At 50.3% G+C, this 14,664-nt stretch overlaps 1 protein-coding gene across 7 annotated transcripts in view; it reads left to right on the plus strand.

The window, feature by feature from the left end:
- Window positions 1-14,664, plus strand: part of GRAMD1B (GRAM domain containing 1B) — a 194,437-nt gene that overhangs the window by 40,454 nt on the left and 139,319 nt on the right. For all 7 annotated transcript variants that reach the window (XM_038753327.1, XM_038753328.1, XM_038753329.1 and 4 more), the window contains one exon: window positions 2,668-2,745. In XM_038753327.1, coding sequence (XP_038609255.1) covers window positions 2,668-2,745 — 78 coding nt within the window. The remainder of the gene's footprint in view (window positions 1-2,667; window positions 2,746-14,664) is intronic.

Raw genomic sequence — 14,664 nt, forward strand, 5'->3', positions numbered from 1 at the left:
GGGCCAGGGGTTGACGGCGGGACAGGTGAGAACGAGGCACGGTGAGAAGATTAGCGGCAGAGGAGTGGAGGGTGCGGGCTGGGCTGTAGAAGGAGAGAAGGGAGATGAGGTAGAAGGGGGCAAGTTGATGGAGAGCCTTGAAGCTGAGGGTGAGGAGTTTTTGCCTGATGCGTAGGTTGATTGGTAGCCACTGGAGATTTTTGAGGAGGGGAGTAACATGCCCAGAGCGTTTCTGCACAAAGACTATCCGGGCAGCGGCGTGAAGTATGGATTGAAGTGGGGAGAGACAGGAGGATGGGAGATCAGAGAGGAGGCTGATGCGGTAATCCAGTCGGGATAGGATGAGAGATTGAACGAGCAGGGTAGCGGTTTGGATGGAGAGGAGAGGGCGAATCTTGGCAAAGTTGCGGAGGTGGGACCAGCGGGTTTTGGTGATGGATTGGATGAGGGGTGAACGAGAGAGGGGAGTCGAGGATGACACCAAGGTTGTGGGCTTGTGAGACGGGAAGGATGGTAGTGCCGTCAACAGTGATGGGAAAGTCAGGGAGAGGGCAGGGTTTGGGAGGGAAGATAAGGAGTTCAGTCTTGGACATGTTGAGTTTTAGAGCTCGGGGGGTCGCATAACTAGTTAGCATGCCAGAGTCTCATTCGTTATCGGAATTAACCAGGCAAATCGCTCCACTAACTAAGGACGGCCATGCACTACCACCCACAGAATCGAGAAAGAGCTATCGATCTGTCAATTCTTTCCGTGTCCGGGCCGGATAGGTTTCCCTTGTACCTTGTATCTACCCCAGCGCTTAGAACAGTGCTTGCTTGGCACATAACAAGCGCTTAACAAATACCGTCTTTTTTTTTTAATTTTAATGTCTGTCTCCCCTTCTGGATTCTTGAGGGCAGGGAACCTGCCTGCTTAGTACAGTGCCAAGTACAGTGCCAAGGCACCTAGTAAGCGCTTAACAAATACCATCATTATTATTAGCTGTGTTATACTGTACTCTCCAAGCTCTGTACAGTGCTGTACACACAATAAGATCTCAATGAATACCATGGTTGAAGAGGAGGAGTCAGATTTAGTTGGTCCAATTCACCCCAACAGCCTGGTTTTTGGTCGGCTCTGGGGCTAGTTTGGAAGGAAACAATGACACCTAGTGGACTCAAGTTGTAATATAATTTTCAGAAATCAGTCCCTTGTGCTCCTCCCTTCCCTTCCCGTGGGTTAAGCTTAAACTCGGACTTTTTTTCCTTTTTTTCTTTTTATGGTATTTGTTAAGTGCTTATTGTGTTCCAGGCACTGTACTAAAGTGCTGGAGTAGATACAAGCTAATCAGGCTGGGCACAGTCCATGTTCCAGATGGGGTTCAGTCTTAATCCCCATTTTGCAAATCAATCGTATTTATTGAGCGCTTACTGTGTGCAGAGCACTGTACTAAGTTCTTGGGAAGTACAAGTTGGCAACATATAGAGAGGTAAACTGAGGCACATGTGACTTGCCCAAGCAGACTTGTCACACAGCAGACAAGTGATGGACCCGGATTGGGACCCAGGTCCTTCTGATTCCCAAGCCTGTGCTGTATCCATTAGACCACACTGCTTTAGCGGAATGAGGTGCTGCACCTTCAACCCAATCAATCAACCAAACAGTTATATTTGTTGAGTGCCTACTATGTGTAGACAACTGTGCTAAGTGATTAGGAGAGTAGAACAGAATTATGTTCCCCACTTATAACGAGTTTACAGTCTAGAATGGGTCAAGCTGAGTGAGGCCTTGGCGGTTCCTTGGTAGACTCAGTGGGCACCCTTCCCTGCCAAGGAGGCAGAAACAGTGGCACTTGTCCCAAACACAAACCCTGAGTAGTAATTTTGGTGTTGGTTAAATGCTTACTCTGTGTCCAGCACTGGGGTAACAACAATACAGTCAGATCAGGCACTGTGCCTGCCCCACCTGGGGTTTACAGTATAAGAGGGAGGGAAACCCCCATTTACAGAGGAAGAAACTGAGGCCCTGGGAGTGAAGGGATTCACCCAAGGACACACAGCATGCAAGTGGTGGGGCCAAGATTAGAATCTAGGCCTCATGATTCCCAGTCCTGTGCTGTTTCCATAAGGCTATGCTGCTTCTCAAAGAGGGACACATTCCTGGCCCCCTCACCCCTGTTGCTGTGAAGGCGCAGGTGACCAAGGCAAGGGGCAAGACTGCCCACTCTGGCACATCCTCCATCCCAAACTTACCCTCTCTCCCTTTTACCCCTCCCACATTGGCATACCCTTCACCTTTGCCCTCTTTCCTTCTCCCCTCCCCTCCCCCCAACCCCGCCGGCCCTTCAGATTGATGTTGTTGCTCCAGGGAGCTCAGGAGGCACCCAAGAAGAGAGGGCTCCAAAGAGGAGTGGTCACCCAGCCCCCAGGCATCATCTCTCCTTGTCTTTTCCACCTCCATCCCTGTATTTGTGCTGTCACCTCCTGGGGTCAGGGTGGAGTGGCTACTGGACAAGCTAGGTGTACCTTGATCTCAGGGTTGGATCACATTGTCAGATTGTCTCTATCACTGACCCTTCCCATTGCCCACTGTGCCCCTCCTGTCTGTGGTGCTGTGCCTGGTGGGACTTGTTCTGGGCTGGGTTCTTGCCCTGAGTCCTGATGGCTTGTGTCTATATCTTCCCACAGCAGCCTGCAGAGCAGCCTGCAGAGCAGCTGGGATGATGATTCCAGCCGGTTCCTGAACCCCAACATGTGGGAGAAAAGGTAAAAGTTGGGGGTGGTGGGGGTGATACCAGGGAGAGTGGCTCCCTGGAGGGAGCCAGGCTGTCCATCTCTGACCCCTATCCAGGTGAGGTGAAGCTGAGGAAATGGTTGGGAGGAGCGTAGAGCAGGTAGATGAGATTACATGGTAGGGCAGAGGGTTTGGCAGGTAATGACTTACTGGAGTGGAAAACTTAGAGACGGTGCAGGAGAGAAGAGTAACATGGTGGGAGCAGAGGTATGAGGTTCTGATTGACTCACCTGAAGGTGGTCCTGGGTGTAGAATGAGCTGTTGGGTGTTGATTGAGCTGCCAATCTGTCCACACCAGCTGCCTAGCCTGGTGTCCACCCAGGCCCCTCCATGCTGCATCTTGCTGCATGTGACGCTGGGGAAGTTCATGTGAAGAGCATTGGTTCAGAGGGTGTTCACAATGGCAACCCCTCTGCCTCCAAGCCCACCCACGCATTCTTCCACGCTAATGCCTCTGCAGCGGACAGTGTCCTGAGACAGGTGGACCCTTGGCCTGGCCATCGGCTGGGCTGTGGGGGGATCCCGTTTATTAATAATGATGATCATAATTGTAGTATTTGTTAACCACTTATTATGTGCCAAGGACTGTTCTGTCTAAGCTCTGGGATAGGTACACGATAATCTGGTCTCACTTGGGATCTCACAGTCTAATTAGGAGAGAGAAAAGATATTGAATTCCTATTTTACAAGTGAGGGAATGAGGCTCAGAGAAGCAAAGTGACTTTCCCAAGGCCACACAGCAGATAAGTGACAGATCCAGATTAGAACCCAGGTCTTCTGACTGCCAGGCCCATGCTCTTTCCATTAGGCCACACTACTCCTTTGGATTAGTAACAGTACCAGTTTTGATGCTTAAAAGCACTTATTACACGTCAAAGAATTATGCCAAGTTGTGACATTGGTACAAAATAACCAGATTGAACACTGACCATTCCATGCTGCATATTCAATCTTCATGGCAGGCAGAAATGGGAAGGTGGGTCGAAATCACAACAGGGGTGGTTGATACAGGGGGATTGAGCAGATGATTTTTGGGAGGTGCCTCCTGGACTATGATGATTCTATTTAAGAGGTTTAAAGAGGGCAGCAACTCACTGGTATTCCCCAAGTGCCCAGTCCAGTGTTCTCTGCACATCCTGATACTGAGTAATACTGTTGATAACATGAACAGAGAGTGAACAGCTATGGAAAGGGTTTTAAGAATCCGTTTTTCTTCACTGACTGGTTTGCTTTGTGGGACTGGCCTCGGGAACGATGGCAGAGCTGGGATGGTGGTGGATTGCTGCTGCTGTTGGGGGATTTGTTTCTGTTTCTAGATATTCTTCATAAGGACCGTAGGTGAATCATGCTCAAGTGTCCTGGGATCTAAATAAATTATCAGGATGAGCCATTTAAACATCCCCTCAATTTACCCTCCATTGCTTTTGAAGAACCCTGTTTTCTTTTGGTCATTCTCTCTGTAATTGTAATTATGGTATTGGTGCTATTTATTATGTGTGCTATTTATTATCTGCCAAACACCGAGCTTAGTGTGAGCAAAGCTTCAGTGCTATGAGACTGATTTACACCTCAGGATCCATTGTTTGGGATCTTGCTGGCCACTGGATATTGAGTCTGGCCTAAAAGTGATGCTAATGGAAGCAGTAAGAGACTTCTCAAGGAGATGGATATGATGCCTGTTTGGGATCCATGTCTCACAGGTGTAAAAAGTTGGACACTACTACAGCATTGTAGAACTTCAGTTTGGTCTGGTGCCTGATAATAATAATAATAATAATTTTTAATGGTATTTGTTAAGCACTTATGTGCCACACACTGGACTAAGCGCTGGGGTAGATGTAAGATAATGAGGTCAGACAAAGTCCTTGTCTCATGTGGGACTCAGGGGGAGATTGCAAGCTGCCACCCTGTCCTGTTTGAAAGTGTCTCAAAAGATGTTTCTCTGTTTGACTGTCTCAAGGATATGCTGGCCTTCTTGATTCAGTTTTCTACTTCCTTACCCATCATTATGCCATTGGTTAGTGTGCTGCCTAGGTAACAGAATCCCATGACAGTGTTTAGCTCTGTGTTGCCAAGGAAGCATTTTGTAGGTGTGTATGGCTTCCCTGGGACAGGCTGATACATCACCTCAGCTTTCTTTAGGCTTAATCATCAGCCCATAACATCTGGCTGATTTGGTGAAATAGTTTATGCAAATATTGTAAACCCAAACTCATGGGATCAGGTGTCTAGACAGAACAATTAGCCACAAGCCCTGAGGAGCTGGTGAGGTGCCACTCCTGCTTCTGAATGGATCAACAGCTGATCCAGATTTGAATTCTGCCTCCAGGGCCATCCCTGGTAGAACCTGGGGATTTGGGGTAGGCAGACATCTCTGGATTCTGCTGGGAAAGCTCAGCAATCCAAACTTTTTCTAGGTCACAGCTGTGCCTGTCCACTAGATCCAGACTTTTATGTGTTACAGTTCAATGCCTTAATACATCGCTCTGTAACAGGCTTGGGACGTGCTCTTGCTGGAGAGTAAATTAGGACACACTGTGTGGAGTGAGCCCCACTCCACTGCAGAGCTCAGAAGAGCTCTGAGAAGAGCCCCAGCACAAGCCCTTTACTCCTCCCAAGCCATGTTCTGGATAATAATAATAATAATAATAATTGTGGTATTTAAGTGCTTACTATATGCCAGGCACTGTACTGAGCACTGGGGTGGATACTAGCAAATCAGGTTGGACACACGTGGGGCTCACAGCCTCAATCTTCATTTTACAGATGAGGTAACTGAAGCTCAGAGAAGTGAAGTGAATTGCCCAAGGTCATACAGCAGACAAGTAGCAGAGCCAGGATTAGACTTCTGGCTCCCAGGCCCATGCTTTGTCCTCTGTGCCATGCAGCTGGATCTCCTCACCACTACCTGTGAACCATTTACTCACCATTTCCCATCCCCCTTTCCCAACCCCCATTACCCGGAATGCCCTCCCACTTCAGCTTGGTGCAACTACTACCATGCCACCTTCTCCAGGCAGCCTTCCCTGATCAGTCCCTCCACCTTCCCAACATCCACCATTCTTGCCTGGCTTTTTATTTGTTACTATTCAATCATTTGGGTTCATTGTTCATATCTCTTATCATCTTCATAATAATAGTGATGGTATTTGTTAAGTGTTTATTGTGTGTCAAGTACCGTTCTAAGCATTGGGGTAGATGCAAGCTAATCAGGATTGGAACCCAGATCCTTCTGACTCCCAGGCCTGTGCTGTATCCTCTAGGCCATGCCTCTTCCTATGCTTTTATAGCTATTATATTTTCAGTAATTTTTGTCGTGTTGTTGCACTGTTAGATTGAACTTCCTAAGGCCACAAGTTTGTCTTATATTTCTGACTTTTGGCCCTGATCATTTTGGGTAGCTGATACAATCAGTCCCTCACTGGGACAAGGCCTGGCATCTGATGGATGGCTGGGATTTGTGGCTGGGCTAGTGTTTGAGCTTGGGTGGGAAGAACTCCACACCATTTGTTCTCTTGGTGAATTCCTCTCTCTGAGTGGGAGGGAGGAGGAAACCCCACTCTCCATACATCCTCCCTTCTTTCCCTCTCCTCTTCCTCCTCCTTCTCGGCTGTAGGCTGTTGTAGGGGCTCAGGGCAGGCTCTGAGCGAGCTCTGGGCATGAGGAATGCTATTCCGTGCTCTGCCTTTTCTCTCCCCATTAAGATCCATTACATAAGCCTTAAAATAGCAACTCCTTGGAGCTGTCTACCTGCACATATCTGGCTGGCCCCTGCTGGTCCCCCCAGCTCCGCTACTGCGGGCTTCTCCTAGCTGATTCTTAAAGTTGCAAAGCTCCCTGGGGGAGCGGTATCCTGCTGTGCTCTTCCCTTCTGGCCCACAGACATCACTAGGAACAAGTGCTCACTGCTACCCCATTCTGCCAAGTAAGGACGGAGGGGAGGAGGAGGAAGGGGAGGGAGCTCCTAGAGCAGCCAGGTCGCAGCTAGATGCTGAAAGCTGGGGCAGCAGATGGACTAGGTGCCCTAGTCAAGCTCTGTATGCCCAGGAGACCTGGCAGCCTGGAATGGCAGGTGACTCTCAACTAGGGCTCCTCCCTTGCCTGTGTTAAGTGATGGGCAGTGGGGTCATGGCACTGGGAGCTCCTTGCTAGGCTCAGGACCCCAGAGAGCAGGGGCAGCTCCACAACCTCCTCCCCGCAGGCTCCTTTGAACACCTGGTAGTTCGGCCTCTCTGGAGACCCCGCCATGGTGCAGAATCTGCACTCGGGGCGTCTCCTGCAGTGGTGCGGTGGGGTGGGCCTGCCATTCCCATGTCTCCTCCCTGAGGAAGAAGCTGATGTTTTGCCGAGCCAAGTAGGTAGCTGGGGTCCTGGGAGGCAGGGCTGGCATGGGTACAGCTGGCAGTGGAAGCCCGGCTCTGATGGGATGGGCAGGCTGGGGGCTACTGGAGGAAGAGGCGAGAGCCAGCTGGCTCTGGGATGATCCTATACCCGAGAGAGGGGCAGGCCAATGCCTCTGAGCCTCCCTCAGCAAGAGCTCACTCCCAAGGGAATATTGGACCAGAATACAGTGGCCTGGTCCTAGGGGCAAAACGCAGTCCTGGGCCCCAGGATTCCTGGGTTCCAGTCCTGGCTCTGCCTAGGCTTCCAGCTCCTTGTGCCTCTTGTGGCTCTCTGTTCATGGTATGCGCAACTTCCTGCCCTGTCCCAGAGCTGCCGGGGCTCAGGGTTCAGAGATCCTTTGCGAGCATGCTGGAGGATCTGATGACCATTCATTCATTCAGTCGTATTTATTGAGTGCTTACTGTGTGCAGTGCCCTGTACTAAGCACTTGGGAAGTACAAATCGGCAACATAGAGATGGTCTCTACCCAACAACGGGCTCACAGTCTAGAAGGACGAGATAGACAACAAAACAAGTAGACAGGTGTCAGTAGGTTTCAATAGACCAGGTGATTAGTGATGTGTAGCTGATACCAGGGGTGCTGACCCTCCTCTGCCTCCTGACTCAGTGCCTCCCTGAAGCCAGAGAAGCCAGGAGAATCAGGCCGCCATTGGGGAGGTCGAGAAAGAGGGGTGGTGCTCCCTCTGGCAGTGATGTGGTGTCTTTTTTTTTTTTCGAAAGCTAAGGAAGGAACTCAAGGAGGGTGGAGAGAGGCCACTGTCATTTTTCCCAGACAGTCTCCCCCACTTCCAGCAACAGGGACTTCTCTCCAAGAAGGCAAGGGAGGTGTTGGCCTGAGGGAACAGACCTTCAGATAGGATGCTGGACAGGAGTGCCGGCATTCCTTTCTGTTCACTCTTCTTCCCTGGGGCCTGCTCACCCCTGGGTTGCAGGTGGGGAAACAGGTCCAGAGAGGTTGTGGCTTTGAGGTCACACAGACAGAACCCAGAGGTGTACCTCAACACCCTAGAGTCCTGTGGATGGACTGGCAGAGTCTTCCCATGACCCATGGGACTGCCTGGTTTTCTCAGGGAGAATGCAGCAGGTGAGACGCTGCGTGGAATGGTAACACCAGGGCTCTGCCTGCCAGGCGCTCAGAGTACTTCTTAGCCCTCATAGCATTCCTTCTTGCTCAATCCCAGGGTCCAGCCAGCAACTACTCCTCTGACCTGCCCCTGGATTCCCCAATCATCAATCAAGCAATGGTATTTACTGAGTGCATATTTGCTGCAGAGCACTATATTACGCTCTTGGGAGAGCACAATACAGTAGGTTGACACAATCCCTGCCCTCAAGAAGTTTACAACTTAGTGATCTCTCTGAGATGGAGAGTTCCATGCTTCCCTCTTAGTGAGATGCTGCATGACTTTGAGCAAGGGCTTAACCTCTCTGGCCCCAGAGTCCCAATTTCCAACCCAGGGGCAAAAGCCCACCTGGAATTGCTGGCTCTTCTTCCCATTAGAGAGGACTGCAGAGAACAGACGCTTCCTCCTCCTCTGATGCTAACTCCTCTTTGCCAGTGATGCCTGAGTCTGCTGCCGTTAGTAGAGCTGTCTCCAGGTGAAACCATTTCTTGCTTGTTGCTCCTTTTACTCTCCATCACTTCCCTGCTCTCAGGCTGGGTGAGAAGGACTGTTAATTAGTGCCCAGCTGGCCAGTTCCATCCACCACAGCCACTGCCGGGAAAGAGATCTTGACAATTTGCTGGCTGAGGGCTCTAGAAGGGTTCATTTGGTTTCCCAACTTGGCTGCTGAATGATAATTCCAGGTAGAATTCCTGGATTCCAGTCTTTTCTGGGCACGTGGCCCCAGACCAGACCTGTCCCCTGTCTCAGTTTCCCCCAGGCCTTTGGAGAGCTGACTGAGAAGGTTTGGGCCCAGAATTGCTGAAGGAACTGAGATTTACCCTCCAGACCTCTTCTTCCGTACCAAATGCTGGAAGTGAACTATGAGTGTGAGTGGGGGACCTGGAATGGGGAGGAGGGAGTGCAGTATCCAAAATTGGATCTGTTGTTCTTGGAGTTGGCCGAAGAGCTCCCCAACCCTGTCCCACCCCCGTTTCCAGGAGCAGCTGGTCGAGGGCTTCCACCCTTCAGGAAACTGCAGGCTTCCTTGGCTGTTGCCCGGGGTGCAGGGTGGGGCATACATAAAATGAGGAGTAAGTGATTCATCCTTTTCCGTCTGTCAGTGACTTTTAGCCAGCCAGAACTCAAGGCTTCCTTTCTTCTCACCGAGGAAGGGAAATGAGGGCATGAATTCAGCTGGTTGAGAAGTTGGGAGCGGATGTACTTCTTTCACTTCAGGCCGGAGGCTACCTTTTCCCCAGGGATGCAGACCCTTCCACTCCAAGCCTGTCTGCTCCCCTCTCTCCCCCCACAGTTTGGCATGAGATGCTCATGATCACTGCCTCACCCCATGCCCCCTCGCCCAGGGCTTCTCAGCAGTGTGGCGATGGGGGGCAGGGTGGCAGACCCAGTGCTAATTCTGGCTTGGTCCCCACCTGGTCATGTGACCAAACCTCTTTACCCCTCTGGATCCCCACTTGTTGGGGTTGGGGTACTGGGAGGGGACCCTTGCTGCACCCCGTCATTCCTCCTGCACCCCAGTGTGGCTTCATAGTGCTGGATTCAGGTAAAACTACAACAGGAAAGATTGAGGCTAGACAGGAGGCACAATTTACTGCTTTTAAGGCATCCTTAAGAAGGGGACCTACTCTATTGTTGTTTATTGTCCAAATTGCCTAGAACAGTGCTCAGCACATAATAAGAGTAAGAATAATTATGGTATTTGTTAAGCGCTTACTATGTGCCAAGCACTGTTCTAAGCGCTGGGGTTGATACAGGTAATCAGGTTGTCCCATGTGCGGCTCACAGTCTTAATCCCCATTTTTTTACAGATGAGGTAACTGAGGCACAGAGAAGTTTAAGAGACTTACTCAAAGTCACACAGTTGTTAGTGGCAGAGCCGGGATTAGAATCCACAACATCTGACTCCCAAGCCTGTGTTCTTTCCACTAAGCCAAGCTGCTTCTCCACATAGTAAGTGTTCAGTAAATACCATTGATTGGTTGAGTGATAGGAACAGTGCCTCAGTAGCACTGACTGGTTCTGATGTGCCTGGAAGCCAAGGTACATGGGTCAGTGGAAAGAGCATGAGCCTGGGAGTCAGAAGACCCAGGTTCTAATGCTGCTGCGAACACTTGCCTGTTCTATGACTTGGGCAAGTCACTTCACTTCTCAGTTACCATATCTGTAAAATGGAGGTAACTTCTTGTGGGCAGGGAATGTATCTGTTTATTGTTGTATTGTACCCACCCAAAAGTACAGTACAGTGCTCTGCACACAGTAAACACTCAACAAATACAATTGAATGAATGAATGAAATACCTTAGTCTGTGACCTCACGGTAGGACAGGGACTGTTTCCAATCTGCTAATACTGTATCAATCCCAGCGCTCAGTAAGCGCTTAACAAATTCCACAATTTTCGTTGTCGTTATTATCCTGCTGGGCTCTCTGTGATGGAGCCTTAGGCCTGTCTTCTCCTCTGGTGACTCCAGCCCTTTTGAAGAAGAGAGGAGACTTGTGGAGGAGAAAAGAAAAGTGTCTCTGGCTCCCAGACTACCACCCAATGGGTTGAACTCTGGGATCAAAGTTTCTTCTTGATGACCGAGGTTTGGGGTGGGTCCAGAACCACCCAGCTGACCGTCAGGGCAGATTGTCTGCCTTTCTAGGGTGATCTTCAGTTTCACTGTTCTGTGCAGTCAGTCAGTCAAGTGATGGTATTTTTTTAATTAATTACTTGTGCAGAGCACTGTACTGAGTGATTGGGAGAGCCAGTAGACCCAATCCCAGCCTTCAAGGAACTTAATCAAATGGGGATATTCCAGCCCTCCCCTCCCCCTGCTCCCTGAGCTAGCCAGGAGTGGGCAGGACCCCAGGGCCCCTCCTCTCCAATTCTTTGGGTAGCTGGGTCAGGCATTCAGTTGAGTTGGAAGAGAGATAAAATTCTTTCCCCTCCGTCACCCCACCCTGATTTAGCTCCCTCCACTCCTCCCTTGGGGTTCTCAGCTGCTGGCCTGACCTGTTGGGTGGTGTGCGGGGGCAGAGTTATCAGGCATGTAGTCCTCCCCACCCTTCAGAAGCAAAGAAGGAGCTGCATCTGATTGGCTGCCTGGGGCTGAGTGGGACTTGGGAGTGAGCTGATATGCAGAATGCAAGCCATGACTGGAAATGGCATACGGTTCTTGGATGAAGATAGGGCGGGAGCCTGCAGGTGCCAGGGAAAAGACAGTGAAGGAAGCAGATGGAACCGCAGAAAAGAATCTTGGAATGGGAGAGCCACTAGAGCTGTGTCTCTAAACCTCACTTCCCCAAAATGAAACCCGAGAGTTTGGAAAAGAGGGTGGCCCGTTCAGAGACACCCTCCCAGCTGGCTCCCTGGCTGTTTCACCCGCCTCTTCTATGGCCCTGAGGGGCAGGCCGAGGACTGGCCTGGCCTCCGCTGGACAAGGGTCTGTAGTTTCTGTTTCCGCACTCCACTGTCAACTTCATGGCTTCTGGCTCTGCCCAAGGAGCAAAAGGAGGTGCTGGGAGGGCCCTGGCTGGGGGAGGGAAGGCCCATGGTTCTCTCCAGCAGCTGGGATGCAGTGAGGCTCTTTTAGAGAACTGGGAGAGCGTTTCCCAGAAAAAATGGCAGCTTGTGTGGCCCCCATTCACCATGCTCCATAGAAAGAGCCAGCATTAAGCTTGTCTGGTTCCAACTTCTCCCCTTCCCCTTTCCCTGGGACTACCCTGGGACCCTCCTTGTGGCTCCTGTTCCTTAGGCCCTCACAACTTGTTTGGAACCCTTCCCTCTAGACCCTTTGCCCAGATGGACCACCATGCTGGGGCACTGTGGGGACACAGGGATCTCATGGCCGTTTTCACAGTGTCTCTACCCTTTTCGAGTTCCCCCCTTGGAGTCAGTGTGTGGGTCTGGGGGTTGTGATGGGGGGATTATAAGTCCATTCCCTCTCTTTTCTACACAATCTTTCGCCTACCCTGGTCTCAATTACTGCTTCCCCAAACCAGGCCTGCCGAACTCCCCCTGCCCTTCCTTCTGCGTCTTTTCCATATTCTGCTTCACCAGGCTGTTACCCTTTTTCCGCCTCACCCTAGCCATTAAAAGACACTCTTACATCTCCAGGGGCCTCTCCACCTTTATTCCTTAGTTTCTAACCCCACTGTGGCTTTGGGTCTCAGAGGCTGGTCATTCTGTCTCCTTGCCATCTCTGCCCTAGGGGCTCATACCAGTGTTTCCCTTTCCCTTTAACAGAGAGCTACCCTGCTTCTGCTCCACTGTCTCCACTTTCTCCTCCACCTCGTATAATAATAATAATGATATTTGTTAAGCGCTTACTGTGTGCAAAGCACTGTTCTAAGCACTGGGGGGATACAAAGTGATCAGGTTGTCCCACGTGGGGCTCACAATCTTAATCCCCATTTTACAGATGAGGTAACTGAGACACAGAGAAGTTAAGTGGCTTGTCCAAGGTCACACAGCTGATAAGTGGCTGAGCCAGGGTTCGAACCCATGACCTCACTCCCAAGCCCGCGCTTTTTCCACTGAGCCACGCTGCTTCTCATCGTGTGCTCACCTGTTTTCTTCCCTTCCTCCCCACCAGGGTGTAGTTGATGGCCTTTCCCAATTGTTCCATCTTCTGGCTCCTCTATTGCCAGCCTATGTACCACACCTCATTCCCATCAATCCTGCTCCCAACACCTTGCCCACATCCTCCTAGTCTGGAACTCACCCCCACTCCCACCCTTCATATCTGACAGACCACCACTCTTCCCACCTTCAAAGCCATTCTGTAAGCATATATCCTCCAAGAAGCCTTCACTGACTAAGCTCTCATTTCCCCGACTCCCTCTCCCACTGCATCATTTATTCACTTGGACCTGTACCCCATTTGTTAACCACCCCCTCCTCAGCCCCACAATACTTACATGCATATCCTTATACTCTGCGATTTCCTCTATCTGTAATTTGTTTAATCTGTCTCCTCCTCTAAAATGTAAACTCTCTGGGGGCAGGAATCATGTCTGTCAACTCTAGTGTAATATGCTTTTCTAAGTGCTCATTACAGAGCTCAGCACACAGTAAGTGCTCAGTAAATACCATTGATAAATTGACTGATCTCTCCCTACTCTGTGCCCACCAGGGTTTGGCTGGATCCCTTCCCTCTGAGGTCAGGCCCAGGGGCTCTGGGACTGCTTTTGCCACAGAGGCTCCCACTGAGCCTCATTCTCTTGAACTGTAAAGCAGCACCAGGCTGCCCTCCTCCCAAACTGCCTCCCTTTCCTTTCCATGTCCTTTGAGATTTCCTCCCCTCCTCCATGACGGAGCCTTTGCGTCTCCCTCCTGGAACCCCATGTTTTTTCTCTTCCCTCTATTGTTTCTCCCATTCTGGGAGGTATCATGGGTCTTCCTGTATCCCCTGGCTCCAGTTAATCGTAATAATAATAACAATAGTAATAATAATAATGGAATTTGTCTTACCATGCGCCAAGCACTGTACTAAATGTTGGAGTAAATACAAGATAATCAAGTCACACACAACCTCAGTCCCACATGGGGGCTCATAGTCTAAGTAAGAAGAAAACAGATATTTAATCCTGATTTTACAGATGAGGAAATTGAGGCCCAGAGAAGTGAAGTGACTTGCCCAAGGTCACACAAGAGGCAAGTATAAGGACTGGGAATAGAATCCATGTCCCTTGACTCCCAGGTCTATATGTACTGTCCAAAAGGCCACCCTAGATCTAGCTGAGGGTACAGTCTACCCTCACCAGCTTTGAAATTCCTGCATTTGACCACAGCCTCCTCAATTGCCTTCTCTCCCAGACACCCCTTCCCACAAATCTATCCTGATCCCCCACAGTGTCCTCTGATCTTTTGACCCCCTCCAATTTCCATGCCTCATTTGATCTCCATATCCAACCTACCTTCCCTAAATGGGCAGAGGACACTGATCTCTCTCCTCAGCAGTCTTGCATTTCCTCCTGCCACTCTTGACCTCACCCTCAACACTATCCCCTCCACTGAACTTAACTTCCTCACTTCCCTGTCCCTCTGCCAATCTCATACCACTAACCTGGAACCCGGGATCACCTCCATAGTACACTTTCTCCACTCCTGTGCACGAGCTGTGGAGTGCTGCTGGTGGAAATTCAGACACCAGGCCAGCCTCGTCCATCACGGATTTATCATCACATGCTTTTCCTCTGCCCTGTTCTCCACCCGGCAACAATAAGGGAGGAGAAATAGCTTCCTCTCTTCCAACTCTCTCCAAAACCTTGATAATTAGGCTTCAGCCCCTTTCCCTTCACAAAAGTAGCCCTCTGTAAGGTCACCAATTACTTCCTTCCTGCTAAAACCAATGCCGTCTGCTCCATCCTAATCCTC

Source organism: Tachyglossus aculeatus, chromosome 11 (genome assembly GCF_015852505.1).
Source record: "Tachyglossus aculeatus isolate mTacAcu1 chromosome 11, mTacAcu1.pri, whole genome shotgun sequence".
Lineage (NCBI taxonomy): Eukaryota > Metazoa > Chordata > Mammalia > Monotremata > Tachyglossidae > Tachyglossus > Tachyglossus aculeatus.